This window comes from Oncorhynchus clarkii, chromosome 29 (assembly GCF_045791955.1).
Source record: "Oncorhynchus clarkii lewisi isolate Uvic-CL-2024 chromosome 29, UVic_Ocla_1.0, whole genome shotgun sequence".
In the NCBI taxonomy this organism is placed as follows: Eukaryota; Metazoa; Chordata; class Actinopteri; order Salmoniformes; family Salmonidae; genus Oncorhynchus; species Oncorhynchus clarkii.
This window is the reverse complement of record NC_092175.1, coordinates 40,595,445-40,616,970: the sequence shown is the minus strand read 5'-3', so window position 1 is coordinate 40,616,970 and position 21,526 is coordinate 40,595,445. Positions and strand designations below refer to the sequence as shown.

The following is a 21,526-nucleotide window of genomic DNA, read 5'->3' as shown; positions in this document are numbered from 1 at the left end:
ATAACATATTTCTATCCGAACGTTCCAAAACGTCCGGGTTGAACACGTCTCTGAAAACGTTGTGTTTACTTCCTCTTCTTCTATGCAGGGCTGGGGTGCAGAGTACCACCGTCAGGATGTCACCAGCACCCCCTGCTGGATAGAGGTGCACCTGCACGGCCCTCTGCAGTGGCTGGATAAAGTCCTCACACAGATGGGCTCTCCTCATAACCCCATCTCCTCCGTGTCCTAACACATACATACACACACACAGATGGGCTCTCCTCATAACCCCATCTCCTCCGTGTCCTAACACATACATACACACACACAGATGGGCTCTCCTCATAACCCCATCTCCTCCGTGTCCTAACACATACATACACACACACAGATGGGCTCTCCTCATAACCCCATCTTCTCCGTGTCCTAACACATACATACACACACACAGATGGGCTCTCCTCATAACCCCATCTCCTCCGTGTCCTAACACATACATACACACACACACACAGATGTGGTCTGTCCTAAAACACACACACACACACACACACACACATATCCTCTGTATCCTGACACACACACATCTTAATGGATCTATGCTTATCTCGACTGACGCTATTGAAATAGCAGCTTTTTCTTCCCGACAGGAATCAACCGCCATTTAACATTACGAATGTTATTGAAGTTGATGACAATCAATCAATCAATCAATCAATCAATCATACAGAAGTTACTGTAGCTTTCAGTTAGTCAATGTACAATGTGTCAGTGAGACAGATGCATATTATATTGTTTCAGCTACTCTGCTGTCTAGTTTTACTGTAAGGGACAGTTTCGGCGCTATCCAGCGACAACGGACATCGTAATATCCGTTTGATTGTGTTTTTATTTGTTTAGGTGATGTCAGAGGTGTGTAAACTGTGATGGGAGCTGTCGAAAAAAATCGATTTGTAACGAAATAACACATCTTTAATAAAATCCCACCTGCGTTAGAAGTTCAGAACGAGAAAAGTGTAGGCTATAGTTGAAATAATAATAACACGCAAATGAAGCAATTATAAGGATTTTTACATCAGCCAATCGGGGCGTAGATTACAACACGCAATCCAGTGTTCCAACTTGAAACACAGCTACATGACGTCATTACTAATGCATCCAATGGCAATGTCCTGCTCAGGTACAACACCGGGAGCCCTTTGCTGCTTCGGCAGCTCCAACGCGGTACACCTCTCCCACAACGCCTAAACAAAGAACAATGGTGCTGCTAGGCAGTCGCGGGTTAAGGCAGAATGGATTTAATCCAGCCCTTCAGTGTCATTAGACTATGGTTTCAACTACCATTCAATCACCTTTTTGTTCACTGTAATCTACAGAATACGGTATTCAACCACACATAGCTCTTGTTTAAATAACCCTTTAACTCGCTCAAAGACAGTGTTGTTCGTCCCTATATAGTGCACTACTTTAGACCAGAACCCTATGGCACCCTATTCCCTATATAGTGCACTACATTAGACTAGAGCCCTATTCCCTATATAGTGCACTACATTAGACTAGAGCCCTATTCCCTATATAGTGCACTACTTTAGACCAGAGACCTATGGCACCCTATTCCCTATATAGTGCACTACATTAGACTAGAGCCCTATTCCCTATATAGTGCACTACATTAGACTAGAGCCCTATTCCCTATATAGTGCACTACTTTAGACCAGAGATCTATGGCACCCTATTCCCTATATAGTGCACTACATTAGACTAGAGCCCTATTCCCTATATAGTGCACTACATTAGACCAGAGCCCTATTCCCTATATAGTGCACTACTTTAGACCAGGGCCCTATTCCCTATATAGTGCACTACATTAGACCAGAGCCCTATTCCCTATATAGTGCACTACATTAGACCAGAGCCCTATTCCCTATATAGTGCACTACATTAGACCAGAGCCCTATTCCCTATATAGTGCACTACATTAGACCAGAGCCCTATTCCCTATATAGTGCACTACTTTAGACCAGAGACCTATGGCACCCTATTCCCTATATAGTGCACTACTTTAGACCAGAACCCTATGGCACCCTATTCCCTATATAGTGCACTACTTTAGACCAGAGGCCTATGGCACCCTATTCCCTATATAGTACACTACTTTAGAACAGAGCCCTATGGCACCCTATTCCCTATATAGTACACTACTTTAGAACAGAGCCCTATGGCACCCTATTCCCTATATAGTGCAGTAGGGTATCATTTGAGATCAAAGGAAACAGTAGTTACTAATAGAGACGTATATGTCAGTGTATAAAATTGTGTTTTACGTGTTGGAAACATTATAAACATGTATTTACTGTTTCTGACTGCCTTTCTGATTATTTCATTAAATATGTTTTTTTAGAATTGAAAGGATTTTGTTTTGTAGTATATTTACGATACATGAAGTAGTTTTGTGTAGTATATTTACGATACATGAAGTAGTTTTATGTGTAGTATATTTACGATACATGAAGTAGTTTTGTGTAGTATATTTACGATACATGAAGTAGTTTTGTGTAGTATATTTACGATACATGAAGTAGTTTTGTGTGTAGTATATTTACGATACATGAAGTAGTTTTGTGTGTAGTATATTTACGATACATGAAGTAGTTTTGTGTAGTATATGTACGATACATGAAGTAGTTTTGTGTAGTATATTTACGATACATGAAGTCGTTTTGTGTGTAGTATATTTACGATACATGAAGGAACTGTGCTCATAAACATATGACATCTGTAATAGCATTCTCGGTGAATAAATCCGGGATTCGATCTGATTGCGCGATGTAGCTCACTTGACATTTAATTCATGGTAACTTCCGATCTGACATATCCACCGATCTCCGCCAACAGTGGAATATTGCTTTTAAAGAGGTGCAATCGTAGCCTAATTGTGCAACTGGATTGAATCCCTGCCTACATGTATTTATTCAGAGAAAGCTATACTAGATGTTGCACTAGTGCTTCTTAAAAAAGCACAGTTAACCAGACAAACTCGACACATAGTCAAAACACAGTGTTTAATAGACATTACATAGGCACAGCCTGATGAGAGGAGTACCATCATGTGGTAGGTAGATGCCAGATTGAAGTTGACCCTATAACCACTGATCCAAAGTCAGATGTTACCAGTAGATGACTATAAGGGAAACTTTAACCGTACTAACCACTGATCCAAGGTCAGATGTCATTCCATCCTAACTTATACTCTACGCAAGAATGCAAAGCAAGAAAGCAATTAGCTACGCAAAACGGCCGCTCGTCGTACTTGCGCAACAAAAATGCGCAAATGTGTCTAGACCTGCAATTTGTCACTACGCATCTATGAAGGATAACCATTTTTGCTTCGCTAATTGCCTTTGGTATTAATCAGGTTTGGGGTCAATTCCAAATCAATTCAGAAAGTAAACCTAATTCCAAACTTTACTCATTGAAGAATATTGGCATTTCATTTTACTTTGTGAATGGAGTTGAAATGGAATTGACCCCAAACCTGGTATAAATAGGCCTTAATGGTTAAGGATCGGTTCATAGGGTAATCTGATCCTAGATCTGCGGTTAGGGTTGCAGGTTCTACCCCAAACTACAGATTACACATCACAACAAATAGATTATACCAAGGTTGTGGTTAATCCCATTTCAATTCAGGAAGTAAATTGAAAATTCTAATTCTCTTAGGAATTAGGTTTACTTCCTGAATTGTCCCCAACCTTGATTTAAAAACCGAGCAGACAGTCACATAGTAGCTCTTTAGCACCCTGTCACCCCCCCCCCCACACACACACACACACACACACACACCGAAGCATGATTGTCATTGTCACATGTAATCACAGAAAAATGGATAGCAATCCTATACAGTGAATTCAGACTTGATACATCTTGGCATCTAACAACAACAACCACACAACGCTACCTAATTATTAAAACAGACGTTTTGGCATAAAATGATATTCTTTATGACGTCTACTACCTGTTCACTACAGTCTTGTTTTCAAAATCGAATCTAAAAATTGGGCCAGAACGTCAGTTTAACACAGCAGACAAAACAAAATAAAAAAACATTAAAACAAGTGAGTTCCTTTTCCTTTTTCTAGCTGACAGCGAAATTTAAAGCATGTGGTTTGTTTACCAACTACATGAATTCTATTTAACAGATTGATTTATGAATGGATTGATTGATGAATGGATTGATTGATGAATGGATTGATTGATGAATGGATTGATTGATGAATGGATTGATTGATGAATGGATTGATGAATGGATTGATTGATGAATGGATTGATTGATGGATGAATGGATTGATTGATGAATGGATGGATTGATTGATGAATGGATGGATTGATTGATGAATGGATTGATTGGAAGCACAGTTGATGTTGATAAGAATACAGTCTCCATTCCGTCTTTACTACTCCGGTAAACGAGCCTGCATATCTTTTCGCTGGGCGTCACTAGATGGCCATGCTGTATCACCTCACCGGATGGGCAGTACAGTACATTAGGATTTCAGTTTCTGTATGGTTTTTTGGGTATAGGCCCACATGATTCATCGCGTAAGAAAGCAGGGAGGGAAAACCACGTGAGAACGGCTGCTCCGAGGTTTTTGGCCTAGTCCTGCACCAGTCCGAGCGGTGCACTTGGACAGTTTGCGTATATATCAAGTGAACGGGTCATAAGATAGTTAGGGTAATGTCAGGGTTGTGTTAAGGTTAGGGGTTAGTTAACCCCTATGAGTTAGATAGGTACTAACAACTGTGTCCTCCTGCCACCGTGATAGATGGAATAGTTCCAGAATGACTTAGCATAATTCCAGAACATTCTACATTCTAGAACCCGTGTCTGGAGGTGGACACACAGAGTGGCTGGCCCCTCCCTTGTTGTCCTGTTAGCAGCCCTGGAAGTCAGGCTGCGATTGGCTGTGACTTTGGGTGGTCAGGAGACGCTGCTGCTGCTGTAGAAACCTGATGACCTCAGGACTCCTCAGCAGAGACTGGGGACAAAACACACACACACACAGACGCTAGTGTGATGTAATACATTGTTTGAATTCACGATACTGGTAGGTGCCATTACAGGGACTGAAAATATGCTGCACATTTCAACAACCTAAGATGTGTTAACGGCCGTGTCTATACGTGTCTGTCTGTGTGACCCACCAGTCTCTTCTGGTTGAGCACCTGTTCGATGAGGGAGGGTCTGGCCGGACGGTCCCCCACGGTGCCAAGACGCTGCTTGTTTACAGACACAGGCCTCTCCTCCAAGCTCTCCTGATCAACACACACACAGTACAGTTCAACATATAACCATCACACATATCCCTTTAGACTAGAGCAGTATTCTTCAGTCCTAGTCCTGAGAAACCACACCAGGGTTTTGTCCCAGCCCTATTGTAACAAACCTGACTCAACTAATGATGAGTTGGATCAGATGTATTCAGCACTGGGCTGGAACCAAACCATGCACATATTGTGGATTTCCTGGACTATGATAGAAAAACAGATGAAAGAATTACACCCGGTGTGTGTTTGCGTGTTTGTCCGTCGGCCAGGTAAACTCTTACATCTTGTTTCCCGCTGGACAAAGCCTGGTCACTTTTCTTCTTCTTGTACTTGTCTTTGTACATCTTGTTACGGTGCTTCTTACACATCCAGGGTTTCCGCTGCTTAGCTACCTGGGTCGTGGTCTCCGTACAACCGTCGTACGTGCACGTTTTCGACACGTTCTCGTTCTCCCCGAATCCGTCTTCCTCGTTGAGCTCTTCGGGACTCGCGGCGCTGTCACGGGGGTCCGAGGTGTCTAAAACATCGCTCTCCTCGTCGGCATCGTCCATGTCGTACGAGAACATGTTATTGTCCGATTCTTGCGGCGTGACTACATTTCTGCAGTCGACAACACCGCTTTTGTCAACGTAGTACGTCTGTCCGTCCTTGGTTAGTAGGAGCGAAATGCTCGAGTCCTTGTTGTTGTTACCCGTTGAGGTGGAACTCTCCTCTTCACTCATGATTTAGATCAAATAATCCCCCCACGATGTTGTAGAAAATGGGATAACGTAAAACAGTTGCCCAGAGAAGTGGCCTGTCCCGTAATCTATTGATGTAACGTTAGGCTGTAGCTGGCAAGGTGTTGTGAGTTAACTCGCATGTAATTGGAAGCTAACTGGTCGACTAGCTTGACATTTCATTCACTTCCCTCTCATAGATCTGAGTGAAGTCTCTGCACGAAACGATGGATCACGCTAATTAAATACTACGGTTATTAAATAATACGGTCTAAAGCAACATCATATAATTAACTGAGGAAATTATTTATAAATACCCCACAAACGTTTAATCTGTAGGCTTGATGCTTCCCCTCCTCTCACACAACAAAAACAAACGAGGACAGTCCGCCGAGAGAGAGCAGGACAGGGAGGAGTTCTTCTGCAGGCTGCCCTCTGCTGGTCATATATGGAATTATCTCACACACACACACACACACACACCTGCATGAAATAGATTTGTGGCACACCTGGAAATGCTCAGACAAATGGGAATGTGAAAGTTAACGTGTTATATTGATGTTGATGATATAAACAGCATCTATATATATTATCATGTTTTTTAAAATGCAAAACATATGAATACAAAATACAGTTTGTCAAGTCAAGAGACATACATTTTCATTCAGTAATTTTACAAATCAATTTCCATATACATCAGAACAGGGATATTTCAAAACGTCATAATCTTATCTGTACAAACCTCTCCAGCTGCAGTCACAGGGGGTTATGGGGGTGTATCAATATGTGTCTCTGTTGTGGGTGAGGTGGCTAAGCAGGGCTGTACCTACCTAATATACTGTAAGGCTGTACCTAAATTACGTGTTTTCAATGGGGCTTTCTCTATTCTGATTGTTTTATACTGTTCAATCAAACTTCAATCGAAAGTTTATCTCATTTGAGATCATATTCTCACTGCCACGTAGGGCTGCACGATTTTGACATCAAATCAACGCTTTATTTTTTAACCAAGTATTTCAACTGCGATTTCACTTGAGATTTAGATCAAAACACTGGCGAACTGTTGGAATCATGGAAATATAATAACCATTCAAACTCTATAGCCTAGTTGGAATGTAATCGTGGGCACTTTGAATACAGCGTTGTTTGAATTCATAGAATAAGAAATTGGAATAGTAATAGGATCTCTATGGAGGTGTTGTTGTAACGGGGGTAGGGACCAAAGTGTTGGTCAGTTGTTTCCCAGGGGAGTGGGACCCTATAATCAATGTTCAATGTTTCCTCTTACAAAAAATAAGGCCTAGATTTGTTGTCAAAATCGTGCAGCCCTACGTGACACTGTGGAAATTGGGGTGGCAGTTAGCCCAGTGGTTAGAGCATTGGACCAGTAACTGGAAAGTTGCTGAATAGAATCCCTGAGCTGACAAGGTAAAAATCTGTCGTTCTGCCCCCTGAACAAGGCAGTTAACCCACTGTTCCTAGGCCGTCATTGTAAATAAGAATTTATTCTTAACCCACTTGCCTAGTTAAATAAAAGTTCAAATAAAATAAAATAATAACCTGTTTAACCTGACAAAAGAACACTGTGGCGTTAGTGGTGATAATAGTCACTGAGGTGTCAGGATAAAACCCTAGGTAGAGGGGCTCAGTGAATGTTGTGTGGAATGTGTACAGGTGGGTCAGCGTGTCAGAGTTGTAGTAGGACAGTGTTCCAGCCAACCAGTCCAGAAACACTGCTACTCTGTGTGAGCGGGAGGAGGAGGGGACAGATATTAAAGTGCTCTCCTTATTATAAAAAAACTTGATTATGAGAGTAATTGAAGGAGGACAGTATCCAGGACTTGTCAATGTATCCAAACTCTGTCATCAAGGCAAAGGGTGGCTATTTTAACACTTCACGTTGTTACATGTGTTATTTCATAGTGTTGATGTCTTCACTGTTGTTCTACATGATTACATGTGTTATTTCATAGTGTTGATGTCTTCACTGTTGTTATACATGATTCCTGCTGCTACGGTACTCTTCCCCCTGCCGTTGCCCCTCACATTAGTGCCACAAACTAAAAAAAAAGATGATGTGCAGGTTGGCGTTAGAAATTTGAGTATAAAATGTTTAATTAAAGCATTATTTAATTTGTTATTATTCTTTTGCCATTTATTCTGTTACCAGTCATTTTTACATGTAAATATTATATTTGGATTAATATAAGTATGTCTTATTTTGGAACTAAATGCTAACTATTAGCTTCCAAAATGTATGTAACGACATCCCTGTCTGTCCGATCTCAGGCTCTGATGGTATGGCTTGTCCTGCACTGTGTTTACAGGCCAGAGTGTATAGAGTAGCACAGAATGAGTCATAATACCCATGAAACCTTGCAGTCAAACAAGGAAATGGTTCCAATTCTTTTTACACCATTCATGTTTCCCATGGGGGGATTTTAGAAACACTTAAAATAAGGGCAGTGTTTCATGTAAGTTTACCCTGGTGTGACATTTTGATAACCATGTAAATCCCTCTAGGACAAGGTGACTTTTATCAGAATGTCGTGCCAGGGTAAACCTAAATGAAACACAGACCTTATTTTAAGTTTCTAAAATCGCCCATGGGGAAACGATTGGAAAATCGTTTTTCCACCATTATTTTTTTCCCATGGGCGATTTTAGAAACTTAAAATAAGGTCTGTGTTTCTATTTGACCACTAGGTTTTCTGGGTATTATAACGGCCCAGGGTTTATAAGCGCGGAAATCGTCCCTGCCGCGCGAGCATGCTTTTGCAGCACAGTCGATAGCGCGCCGGACCTCGGGCTATAGAAGGTCGAGGGTTCGTGACCTGCTCCCTACCGGTTTCATTACAGTATTATGACCCCTACTGTGGTACTCTATATGATGACCAGTGGTTGTAGTGAAAGCGATTCAGCTAATTGGGCAGATTTGTTGCCACTCAATACCTTTTTTGCGTGGCTGATTGGGCTGTACGACGAGTCGACACCTGTTCAAATGTCTACTGCACAGGTGTTTGAGCTGCTTGTAGTATCACGGTGGCGCCCACGGTGTCGCCCACGGCAGCTAACGTGGCCTTTTTCCCTCCACTGTTGGGCTCTATTGAGTTCATGTTGGAAAAATATCTTGGTTATTTTCTAAATATAGCACTGCGAATGCAAAGAGGACTCAGACCACAAACATGTTGAAGTGAAGTGGTAAGAGGGCAAGGGAAGTGTGAATAGACAGGGAACTTATGTTGTTGTTTTTTTTTACCCCAGAGTTAACTTTAAAGAGGACTGAGATCGGTTATTTTAAAGAGGACTGTATGTGAAAACACCCTTAAAGTCATCATTGGCCTCATGGTGATATCCCCGAGTGGTTTACTTCCTCTCCGGCAACTGAGTTAGAAAGGACACCTGTATCTTTGTAGTGACTGGGTGTATTGATACATCATCAAAAGTGTAATTAATCATTTCACCATGCTCAAAGGGATATTCAATATCTGCTTTTTTTACCAATCAGTGCCCTTCGTTGCGAGGCATTGGAAAACCTACCTGGTCTTTGGTTGAATCTTTATTTGAAAAATGCTAAATTCTCCAACTCCCAATCACCCCCCAGCCATACTCACTAACTTTAGAATGTGGAGTAATAAGTAGGAATCTGTTTTTCAAATTTAAAAGCGATTGCTTTTGATTAAAAAAAAACGCTTCATCTGCCTTCCCAATGAGAACTAATTAGAACATTACGACATATAGCTTATGGAAAAGAGAAGTTGCATTGCTGCTTGGTTGACAACCTGACCCGAGCAGGGTGCATCTCCCTCACCGGTTTTAAGCTCGATCACGTGACGGATCATTGCCCGGTTCAACCGGGTGCCAGTTTAATAGAAACCCTAAATGAGTCTGGCTAGCCAGGCAAATCTTTTTCCCTCTCTGAAACACTAATAGATTTTGATCATAAAAATATCAATGATCATTCAGTTCATGGCAACGTTTTCTTTTGAGATTGTAGACTAATATTGCTTGTAAACATATACGCACGCAGCGCGCAAACTATGAGCGTCTTCACGTTGCTATGGAAACGTTACCACGTGGTCTCGTCGTCGGCTGTGATTGGACCGCGCAACCGAGATAGTCTTCACGTTGCTATGGAAACGCCACCACGTGGTCTCGTTGTCGGCTGTGATTGGACCGCGCGACTGAGAGCGGTTCGGACTTCGATTGATATTTGTGTAAATCAGAAACAGCTGAGTTTTACACAGTAACATCTGAAACAGCTGAGTTTTACACAGTAACATCTGAGTTTTACACAAGCAACAGCTGGAACAGCTGATCAGTGCGTTCATCCGAATGAGACAAACCTGCATGCACAGGCCAATATAAACCGCTGGGAGGTAGCTAGTCATACAACGACAAAATCATTTTAATAGGATTTTGTCTTCTCTAGTTTGTACATCATCGGCTGTGTAACACGCAACTAAGGTTTGTGGCATTTATATGTAAAATATCAATTGAAACTGTTCAATTGCAAGCTACCTTAAAGCCAAACATTTGAAGCGTTGGCTAACATCGTGCACACACACACACTTTTTTAAATATATTTTTTATGTATATATTTTTAACTTTGTTTTGGTTGTCTTTGCGATAATAGCTTAGCTAACCAGCCAGCTGAACTTGTATTTGTGTATAATAATTCAAGGCGACCTGCGAACGTGTTAAACCCCTCCGGTAGTCATGGCAGCCAGTTTATACAGATCCACTAGTTACATTTAGGTTTGTTTTTACCCTCCTGATGTGTAATACCCTCTACTTATAGTTTAACTTATTTTTATTTTATAAAGATGAACTTCAGCTCTGTCGCCCGTCTTAGTAGCCAAGAAAATGTTCTGGCCTCAAATAGGATGGATTCATCCCGTATGGACAGGGCTAAACAGAGGACTATACTCGGCGTTTTAACAGAAAACGAACAACACAGTCGATCTTTTGGTCAGGTGAGTAGTTTTGAGTTTGTTTTTTTTATGCGTCCAAAGTCTCTTCATATTGGCTAATCACTGTTTTGCTGTTTTTTAGGGAGTTCTTTTTTCCAAACGTGGCTCTATTTTGGACAACTCCCACACCAATCTCCTGGGTTGTCCCTCAAGCTCTAGCGCTGACATCTATGTGGATGAGCCATGTGAGGTCGTTATCCCAGCCTCTGGTGAACTAGTGGCTGCAGAGCCTCAGGTGGTGGATGAGGAAACTGCTGCAATGCAACATAGAGATTTGCGTCTCTTCCTGGACCTGAGCTCAGGTGAGGTCGGCCTTTGGTGCCATTACACACCAAGGGCGCAACGACTCATCACCATGTCAACTTTCACTTCACGTTCACAGCACCGACTCATTTAATAGTAAACTTTTGTTTTGCAGGGTCATGCATGGACACCTCTATGCAGTCGCTGCCAGATAACGAGGCTCTCACCACTCAGAATGCCATGTGTCTGGCAGAATATTCTGAGGACATCCACAAACACTTACGCAAGAGCGAAGTGCGCACTCGTTCAAGCAATACGGCTACTAGTTTAAATGTCTTCTATGCCTCTGACTTAAGGGCATCTGTTAAATGAAATGCACTGTTCACCCCCCAAATACCTGGATCAGGCACGGCAGCCATTGTGGCTTCCCACGCCAGCACTCTAGTTGTAGCTTGGCTGGCTTTCTGTATATATTTACTTTATCCTGTTGTTAACCTCACACCAGTTACATATAAATGTTCTTTAGATTTGCCTGTTTTTAAAAAAAAATGTATCTAACTGAAGGTGGCGGTGAAGTCTCTTTCTTAACCCTCTGTTCCAGATTAAGTGCCATCCGAAGTCTGGCTACATGCGGAAGCAGCCGGATATCACCAACTGCATGCGTGTTATCCTGGTGGACTGGCTGGTGGAGGTCGGCCAGGAGTACAAGCTGTGTGGGGAGACGATCTACCTGGCTGTCAACTACATGGACCGCTTCCTCTCCTGCATGTCTGTACTCCGGGGCAAGCTGCAGCTGGTGGGCACCGCTGCACTGCTGCTGGCTGCGTAAGTCACCTTACAAATTCAGTAGAATTTTTGTAAACAAACTCTTTGTCTGTTTTACAATACTAGTTCTGGCGTAGTCCTGCCACGAGTAATCTGTAGGAAAGGTGGTTCACTTTCAGCTGTGGTAAATGGGCTTTTTTTTAGTGTTAACCCTTTTCTCTGGTAGTAAATACGAGGAGATCTACCCTCCGGAGGTGGATGACTTTGTGTACATCACAGATGACACTTACACCAAGAAGCAGCTGCTTCGTATGGAACACTTCCTGCTGAAGGTGTTGGCCTTCGACATGACCGCCCCCACCACACACCAGTTCCTCCGCCATTTCCTCACCGTCCAAGCAGTTTGCTTCAAGACTGAGAGCCTTGCCCTGGTACTTACAGAGAACTGGATACTCCTGTCTGACTGCTTGATAGCTGTGCCATGTTTTTGAAATGTGCCTTTAGGCTAGCAGCATGGTACCGGTGTACATGAGTCAGTACTCTGACCCAAGTGTTCAATCGTTTAGTCACTCTTGTAAGAATGTGCTCTCACCTGGTTAAATAAAACCCAATGAGTTAACCCTGTAGGGAGACCCAAGTCCTCGGGGTCCCGATTGGTGAAACATTTTCGCCCCAGAACACACTTGAATCAAATCAACTAATCATGATCTTCAGTTAAATGCAATGTGTTTGCTGGGGGAGAGTGACACCAATCAGGCCCCTGAGAGCTGGAATTGCCCAGGCCTGATGTTAAATGTATTTCACCCCAGTTGACTAAATGGCTTATCAACATTATTAATTTAATGTGCAGGAGTGTTTTGTTGCAGTTAACGCATTTTTTGTTTTGTTAATGTTACTCTACTCTCAGTATGTGGCAGAGCTGAGCATGTTGGAAGTGGATCCATTCCTGCACTACTTCCCCTCTATGGTGGCGGCTGCTGCTTTCTGTCTGGCCAACTACACCCTCAACAGGTCCCTCTGGGTAAGACATTCCTGTCTGCTGTATGCTGACTGTTTTGCATCATCACTCGGGGTAAGACATGCCTGTCTGCTGTACTCCGATGGCCATTGGTCTTATGCTGACTGTTGCATCATCCCTCTGGGGTAACCCCCAGCCCACCCACCTAGAACTAGTGCCTGTTCTGACATTAAATCAAGAATACCAACTCATATATGCATTTTATCCTGGTGTGGTAATCACATTCCTGATATCAGAGTAATCTCCCTTTTAGACATTGTTCTTATAAGTAGGCTATATATAGACATAAAAAAAAATAAGGTCCTCCCTGTCAACTGCGTTTTATTTTCAGCAGACTTCATATGTAAATATTCGTATGAATGTAACGAGATTCAACAACTGAGACCAACTGAACAAGTTCCACAAACATGTAAATAACAAATTCAATAATGTGTCCCTGAACAAAGGGGGGTCAAAATCAAAAGTAACAGTCAGTATCTGGTGTGGCCATCAGCTGCATTAAGTACTGCAGTGCATCTCCTCCTCATGGACTGCACCAGATTTGCCAGAACTTGCTGGGAGATGTTACCCCAGTCTTCCAACAAGGCACCTGCATGTTCCTGGACATTTCTGGGGGGGAGTGTACTTGGCCCTCACCCTCTGATCCAACAGGTTCCAGATGTGCTCAATGGGATTGAGATCCAGGCTCTTCGCTGGCCATGGCAGAACACTGACATTCCTGTCTTTCAGGAAATCACGCACAGAATGAGCAGTATGGTTGGTGGTATTGTCATGCTGGAGGGTCATGTCAGGATGAGCCTGCAGAAAGGGTACCACATGAGGGAGGAGGATGTCTTCCCTGTAACACATAGCATTGAGACTGTCTGCAATGACAACCTGCTCAGTCCGATGATGCTGTGACCCCCCCCCCCCCCCCCCCCAGACCATGACAGACCCTCCACCTCCAGATCGATCCCGCTCCAGAGTACAGGCCTCGGTGTAACGCTCATTCCTTCAAAGATAAACACAAATCTGACCATCAGCCCTGGTGAGACAAAACCACGACTCGTCAGCAAAGAGCACTTTTTGCCAGTCCTGCCTGGTCCAGTGACAAGTGGGTTTGTGGCCCATAGGCACCGTTGTTGCTGGTGAGGACCTGCCTTACAACAGGCCTACAAACCCTCTGTCCACAATAGGATGGACTGTCTGAGCACTGGAGGGATAATGCGTTCCTGGTATAACTCGGGCAGTGGTTGCCATCCTGTACCTGTCCCGCAGGTGTGAGGTTTCGGCTGTACTGATCCTCTGCAGGTGTTACACGTGGTCTGCCACTGCGAGGACGATCACCTGTCCATCCTGTCTCCCTGTAGCGCTGTCTTAGGCGTCTCACAGTACAGACATTGCAATGTATTGCCCTGGCCACATCTGCAGTCCTCGTGCCTCCTTGTAGCATGCCTAAGACGCGTTCAAGCAGATGAGCAGGGACCCTGGGCATCTTTTTTTTTTTTTTTTTGTCAGTAGAAAGCCCTCTTTAGTGTCCTAAGTTTTCATAACTGTGACCTTAATTTCCTACCGTCTGTAAGCTGTTAGTTTCTTAATGACCGTTCCACAGGTGCATGTTCATTAATTGTTTATGGTTCATTGAACAAGCATGAGAAACCGTGTTTAAACCCTTTTACAATGAAGATCTGTGAAGTTACTTGGATTTTTATATATTATCTTTGCAAGACCGGGTCCTGAAAGGGATGGGGTTTTTTTGTGTGTTTTTGCTGATTTTAGAAAGTCCTACACCAGGTGGGTGCAGTGACCTGTTTGACTGTCAGTCCTAGTATGGATGCAAGGGTGGAGGGTGGAGTTCCTTGCTCAAGGGCACATGGGCATATTTTTCACCTTGTCGGCTCGGGTGTTTGCAAAGCGTCCTTACGGTTAATGCCCATTACTCTAACTGCTAGGCTACCTGATTCCCTAGTTAGACTGGTTTGACTCGCTTAACTCACCGTGTGGCATCTGTTTTTTCCAGCCTGACGCCCTGTACACCTTCACTGGCTACACCCTGGCAGAGATTGTACCCTGCCTCAAGGACCTCCACAAGATGTACCTCAGTGCCTACAGTCGCCCCCAACAGGCCATCAGGGAGAAGTACAAGGGCTCAAAGTGAGTTGGTAATCTGTACTATTTTTTTTTTTAAATGTTTTTTTACTATAATTCCTTAACCATGGTGTCTAACCTTTAACCATGTCTGTCTTTAGCCACATCAATACTCCTGGGTTGTGTTCACTACCTGAACCTGTCCAATAACACTTGTTTCCTGTTGCCAAACTTTTAGCTTTTTTTTTTTTTTAATACTACCATGAACATCTGCTGATTGGCTCTCCTCTCTGCAGGTTTGGCAACGTGTCTATGCTAAGTCCTCCTGGGGATCTGCCTTTTTACTGAAGTTGCTGGGAAATGACTGACAACACAGCTCTTAGCTCCCTCAGTAGATGCCTACTGGATAACTTATTTGTATTGCTTTTAATCCTTTTTAAATGAATTTATCTTATTAACACTTTGTTCTAGCTAGCTATTTGTGTAGGTAGCTATCAAGTAAACCCAATGATAATAGTAACTTGTTGACTTAACTCTAGAATGCCTACAAGTGTTTTAGTACTAGTCTGTAAGCTCAGGATTTAACCTAGACCTTTTTTATTTTTCTAAACGGGTGGTTGAATCTTTGTTTTTACTGTACAAAGTCATTTTTTGCTTTTGGTCACTGCCACACAATCATGGACCTCTGGCTGCATCTTGTATGTTGCATCATGTGATTAAAGGAAACAAGTTGCCTACAGTTTGGCCTCGGCATTGCATTACTCCGCTTCTCAATCCTCAGCCTTGACACTGGGAGCTTTCATGTGTTTTTGCCATGCTTCCCTTCTATCAGTTTGGTCATGGCTGTGGGCTCTTTCCACTGCTCTGGGGATTTAGTTGTATTATGTTTAGCTACATTCATAATTGGTAAGAGAAGAACATAAAATTAATCTTCCTAGGCTGCAATATTGAACGTGTCCCAGTGGAGCATAGAAACGGTTTCACAGCATCCTCACTTGTCTGCAATACTGTAACTGTCTCCATATAGATGGCTGCAGCCCACTACAGTATGAGCCGTAACCCAGCGGGCCAATGGGGAAATTGTTCCAACCGTTTTCCCACAGGGGGTTTTTGACACTCAATGGCTGTTTTCATGTAGACTTGCTCTGACTGTGAACTCTCGGACAAGACGACTAATCAGTATTTGCCTGTATTTAACCCACATCTAATGTGGCTCAGAACTACAGATGCCATTACTGCAGACTCAAGTCAATGGACTCTGGATGACCTGTTACCTAAATTTGAACACTTCTGAACTGTAGCTTTTTGTTTTTTTGACAATACCTGTTAGTAGAGGTGTCAGCTGAAGATGGCTAGCAGGGATTTGTAGTCTAGCATGTCTAATTTGACGCTAAGCAATTTTGAATATACATAGCTCAGACTACGTTAAAACACCTTGTCTGGAAAAGATTTACGTGGTTATCAAAACGTCATACCAGGCTTGGCCTACACAATACACAGCCCTGATGTAAGTGCTATACAGCGGTCGTCACTGCAGTAGTTACCACAGCCACAAAGTCTAAATTATCGATCATTAAAAAGGAATGAAAACGACGCGCTCGTAGAAAGAACTGCAAAAGCTCCATCAGAACTGGAGTCGTGGATATCTTTCTGTTTTCCCCTGATAAGATGGCGTATTTGTCCGACTAATGAAAAGCAAAGAACAATTACAGTTGCGTGTCTTCATATCGCCCACCACACCTGTTTTATTTGAAACCTCTAGCCATAGTTGAACATAACATTGACAACATTGACATCAGTCAATATGTACTTGGCGTAGACTACCAGTGTCAGACTGGGACAAAAAGCCAACCCTGGCATTTTAGCCATATCACATCTGAGCCGTCTCTGCTAAGCCTAGCATCCTTTCCCACAGCACTGGTACCCGGAGACCAGGGGAACCACAGTTCCTGTCAGAACGATGCCGGGACTAGTTTATGTAGATGCAGATTTCCAGCGTTGTGCTTCGTTTGACACATTAATAAACCATTTACTAATCATGAGTAAAGTAATTTTGCAGTCCCTAATGTGAGTGCTGTTTATACGTTATAAATGCTTTGAGGGCCGCGCGCGTATGCTTATCTTTCTGCCAAGAAGTGACAGGCCTCTCAGCGACTGAAATAAGAGGGAAATAGGCAGGACTTTTCAGCCTTCAGTAGCGGTGGCTATGGAATGTAATCCGACACGAGTCACTTCGTTAAAACAGCTCATAAACCCACTCGCTGGACGGAAGAAACAGATTCAGAAGCGAATAAACATTTATAAAACAAAAATACTCAGTCCCCGATTTGACCATTGTAATACATGAAGGCTTGTGTTAAATAAAAAGCACTATAAATGTCTAGTAGATGGCAATTACCTTAAGTATGTGTGATAAAAGACAATTTAACGATTTATTAGGCTATATTTCACGTAGCCTAGTATCTAAATGTTCTCCTGATCCCCCCCCTTCCTTAATTAGTATATTTCATACACTGCAGTCGTGGACAAACATTTTGAGAATGACACAAATATTAATTTTCACAAGGTCTGCTGCCTCAGTTTGTATTATGACAATTTGCATATACTCCAGAATGTTATGAAGAGAGATCAGATGAATTGCAATTAATTGCAAAGTCCCTCTTTGCCATGCAAATGAACTAAATCCCCCAAAAACATTTCCACTGCATTTCAACCCTGCGGCAAAAGGACCAGCTGACATGTCAGTGATACACTCCTTAACACAGGTTTGAGTGTTGACGAGGACAAGGCTGGAGATCACTCTGTCATGTTGATTGAGTTCGAATAACAGATTGGAAGCTTCGAAAGGAGGGTGGTGCTTGTTCTTCCTCTGTCAACCATGGTTACCTGCAAGGAGACATGTGCCGTCATCATTGCTTTGCACAAAAAGGTCTTCACAGGCAAGGATATTGCTGCCACTAAGATTGCACCTACATCAACCATTTATTGGATCATCAAGAACTTCAAGGAGAGTGGTTCAATTGTTGGGAAGAAGGCTTCAGGGCGCCCAAGAAAGTCCAGCAAGCGCCAGGATCATCTCCTAAAGTTGGTTCAGCTGCGGGATAGGGGAACAACCAGTACAGAGCTTGCTCAGGAATGGCAGCAGTCAGGTGTGAGTGCATCTGCATGCACAGTGAGGAAAAGACTTTTGGAGGATGGCCTGGTGTCAAGAAGGGCAGCAAAGAAGCCACTTCTCTCCAGGAAAAACATCAGGGACAGACTGATATTCTGCAAAAGGTACAGGGATTGGACTGATGAGGACTGGGGTAAAGTCATTTTCTCTGATGAATCCCCTTTCCGATTGTTAGGGGCATCCGGAAAAAAGCTTGTCTGGAGAAGACAAGGTGAGCGCTACCATCAGTCCTGTGTCATGCCAACAGTAAAGCATCCTGAGACCATTCATGTGTGGGGTTGCTTCTCAGCCAAGGGAGTGGACTCACTCACAATTTTGCCAAAGAACACAGCCATGAATAAAGAATGTTACCAACACATCCTCAGAGAGCAACTCTCCCAACCATCCAGGAACAGTTTGGTGATGAACAATGCCTTTTCCAGCATGATGGAGCACCTTGCCATAAGGCAAAAGTGATAACTAAGTGACTCAGGGAACAAAACATCGATATTTGTGGTCCATGGCCAGGAAACTCCACAGACCTTAATCCCATTGAAAACTTGTGGTCAATCCTCAAGAGGCGGGTGGACAAACAAAACCCCACAAATTCTGACAAACTCCAAGCATTGATTATGCAAGAATGGGCTGCCATCAGTCAGCATGTGGCCCAGAAGTTAATTGACAGCATGCCAGGGCGGATTGCAGAGGTGTTGAAAAAGAAGGGTCAACACTGCAAATATGGACTCTTTGCATCAACTTCATGTAATTGTCAATAAAAGCCTTTGACACATATGAAATGCTTCTAATTATTCTTCAGTATTCCATAGTAACATCTGACAAAAATATCTAAAAGACACTGAAGCAGAAAACTTTGTGGAAATTAATACATGACTGTATACAGCCTAGAATGGGCAGATGGAGAATGAGCAGATGGAGAATGAGCAGATGCAGAATGATCAGATGGAGAAGATGGAGCAGATGGAAAATAAGCAGATGGAGGATGAGCAGATGGAGCAGATGGAGAATGAGCAGATGTAGCAGATGGAGAATGAGCAGATGTAGAAATGCGCCATCCTGAATGCGCAGGATGTGCTGTTCCATCTTATGGTCAGAAAATCCTGGAATTGTAATATTGTGTTTTTCCTTTTTAAATATAGTATTAATCACTTTAAAAAAAATCTACATTTGAACCGTGATCAGAATTAGGCCTATCCTTCAGCGAGTCTCTCTGTGTGCAGCATCTGCATGTGTACAGCAGGTAGCCTATATAATGATAGACTAACTATATAGCCAATTCAAAACATACAGTTGAAGTCAGAAGTTTACATACACCTTAGCCAAATACATTTAAACTCAGTTTTTCACAATTCCTGACATTTAATCCTAGTAAACATTCCCTGTCTTAGGTCAGTTAGGATCACCACTTTATTTTCATGATGTGAAATGTCGGAATAATAGTAGAGAGAACGATTTATTTCAGCTTTTATTTATTTAATCACATTCCCAGTGGGTCAGAGGTTTACATACACTCAATTAGTATTTGGTAGCATTGCCTTTAAATTGTTTAACTTGGGTCAAATGTTTCGGATAGCCTTCCACAAGCTTCCCACAATAAGTTGGGTGAATTTTGGCCCATTCCTCCTGACAGAGCTGTTGTAACTGAGTCAGGTTTGTAGGCCTCCTTGCTCGCACACGCTTTTTCAGTTCTGCCCACAAATGTTCTATAGGATTGAGGTCAGGGCTTTGTGATGGCCACTCCAATAGCTTGACTTTGTTGTCCTTTAGCCATTTTGTCACAACTTTGGAAGTATGCTTGGGGTCATTGTCCATTTGGAAGACCCATTTGCAACCAAGCTTTAACTTCCTGACTGATGTCTTGAGATTTTGCTTCAATATATCCACATAATTTTCCTCCTCATGATGTGATCTATTTTGTGAAGAGCACCAGTCCCTCCTGCAGCAAAGCACCCTCACAACATGATGCTGCCACCCCCGTGCTTCATTGTTAGGATGCTGTTCTTCGGCTTGCAAGTCTCCCCCTTTTTCCTCCAAACATAACGATGGTCATTATGGCCAAACAGTTCTATTTTTGTTTCATCAGACCAGAGGACATTTCTCCAAAAAGTACGATCTTTGTCCCCATGTGCAGTTGCTTTTTTTATGGCGGTTTTGGTCTTCCTTGCTGAGTCGATATAGGACTCGTTCTACTGTGGATATAGATACTTTTGTACCTTTTTCCTCCATTATCTTATAAATTCATTAAAAATCCTACAATGTGATTTTCTGGATTTCTTTTCTCATTTTGTCTGTCATAGTTGAAGTGTACCTATGATGAAAATTACAGGCCTCTCTCATCTTTTTAAGTGGGAGAACTTGCACAATTGTTGGCTGACTAACTACTTTTTTGCCCCACTGTATAACCACGCCAGCCCAGGACCTCCACATCCGGCTTCTTCATCTGCGGGATCATCTGAGACCAGCCACCCAGGCACCTGATGAAACTCAGGAGTTTTTCTGTCTGTAATAATAACCTTTTGTGGGCAAAGACTCATTCTGATTGGCTGGGCCTGGCTCCCAAGTGGATGGGCCTATGCCTTCCCATGCCCACCCATAGCTGTGCCCCTGCCCAGTCATGTAAAATCCATAGATTAGGTCCTAATTCATTTATTTCTATTGGCTGTTGTCCTTATATGAACTGTAGCTCAGTAAAATAGTTGAAATTGTTACATGTTGTGTTTACATTCAGTATTTTTAGCTGTAGGCCTAAGTATTAATTCCATTGACTCATTGTCACCGTTCTGTAAAACAAATATTCTCAGAATAGTCTAATTGACAAATAACTTCCATGCTGTGCATAGATCTCCCCTGAAACATGCATATTTTAGTCTTGTAAAGTTATAGATAACATGTTTTAGTTAGCTACCTTCCTTTGAAGTAACCTACCGTATCCATTGAATCCCTGATTCATAGAATGAGTGAATCATTGTATAAAGACATACAAGTATTTGGTTAATGTGATAACCTTTCATTTCAGGGGTGGCCAACCGTCGTCCAGGAGAGCTATGGGTGTGCAGGCTTTTATTCCAGCCCTGCTCTAACACTCCACACTGTAGCCTAACCATCAGCCCTGGTCTAATACTCCACACTGTAGCCTAACCATCAGCCCTGGTCTAATACTCCACACTGTAGCCTAAACATCAGTCCTGGTCTATCTCACCACACTGTAGCCTAAACATCAGCCCTGGTCTAATAGTCCACACTGCAGTTACTGCTAACATTTTCT

The 21,526-nt window shown here is 42.7% G+C and overlaps 3 protein-coding genes across 7 annotated transcripts in view; 2 read left to right on the top strand and 1 right to left on the bottom strand.

Moving 5' to 3' along the window:
- LOC139388600 (SMAD family member 9) overlaps positions 1 to 2,340 on the top strand; it is a 27,329-nt gene extending 24,989 nt beyond the window's left edge. For 2 of the 3 annotated variants that reach the window (XM_071135359.1, XM_071135357.1), the window contains exons 8-9: positions 89 to 1,523; positions 1,972 to 2,340. In XM_071135359.1, the coding sequence (XP_070991460.1) occupies positions 89 to 232 (144 nt within the window). In that variant the 3' untranslated portion in view covers positions 233 to 1,523; positions 1,972 to 2,340. Of the gene's footprint in view, positions 1 to 88; positions 1,524 to 1,971 lie in introns of those variants that run through there. The other variant, XM_071135358.1, reaches the window with a different exon arrangement.
- Positions 1 to 6,415, bottom strand: part of LOC139388601 (regulatory factor X-associated protein) — a 1,150,577-nt gene extending 1,144,162 nt beyond the window's left edge. Inside the window, exons 1-4 of one of the 3 annotated variants that reach the window (XR_011629302.1) lie at positions 5,589 to 6,415; positions 5,185 to 5,295; positions 4,418 to 5,018; positions 3,026 to 4,030 (exon numbers count right to left, since the gene is read on the bottom strand). Coding sequence is in view for 1 of the 3 variants with exons in the window: in XM_071135360.1 (XP_070991461.1) it covers positions 4,914 to 5,018; positions 5,185 to 5,295; positions 5,589 to 6,029 (657 nt within the window). In the remaining 2 variants the exon portion in view is untranslated. Of the gene's footprint in view, positions 1 to 3,025; positions 5,019 to 5,184; positions 5,296 to 5,588 lie in introns of those variants that run through there. The other 2 variants (XR_011629303.1, XM_071135360.1) reach the window with 2 other exon arrangements.
- Positions 6,416 to 10,405: 3,990 nt separating this feature from the next.
- On the top strand, positions 10,406 to 15,831 carry LOC139388374 (cyclin A1). Its single transcript, XM_071134991.1, has 9 exons — positions 10,406 to 10,493; positions 10,853 to 11,002; positions 11,082 to 11,301; positions 11,418 to 11,536; positions 11,844 to 12,067; positions 12,234 to 12,438; positions 12,915 to 13,028; positions 15,025 to 15,158; positions 15,389 to 15,831. The coding sequence occupies exons 2-9, from the start codon at positions 10,853 to 10,855 to the stop codon at positions 15,438 to 15,440; spliced, it is 1,218 nt and encodes a 405-aa protein (XP_070991092.1). The 5' UTR covers positions 10,406 to 10,493; the 3' UTR covers positions 15,441 to 15,831.
- The last annotated feature ends 5,695 nt before the right edge of the window (positions 15,832 to 21,526 follow it).

Coding starts and splice junctions, on each gene's coding strand:
- LOC139388374 (XM_071134991.1), top strand. CDS start 10,853: ATGAACTTCAGCTCTGTCGCCCGTCTTAGTAGCCAAGAAAATGTTCTG. Junction 11,302..11,417: donor CTTCCTGGACCTGAGCTCAG/GTGAGGTCGGCC, acceptor TTTGTTTTGCAG/GGTCATGCATGGACACCTCT. Junction 13,029..15,024: donor CCCTCAACAGGTCCCTCTGG/GTAAGACATTCC, acceptor TGTTTTTTCCAG/CCTGACGCCCTGTACACCTT.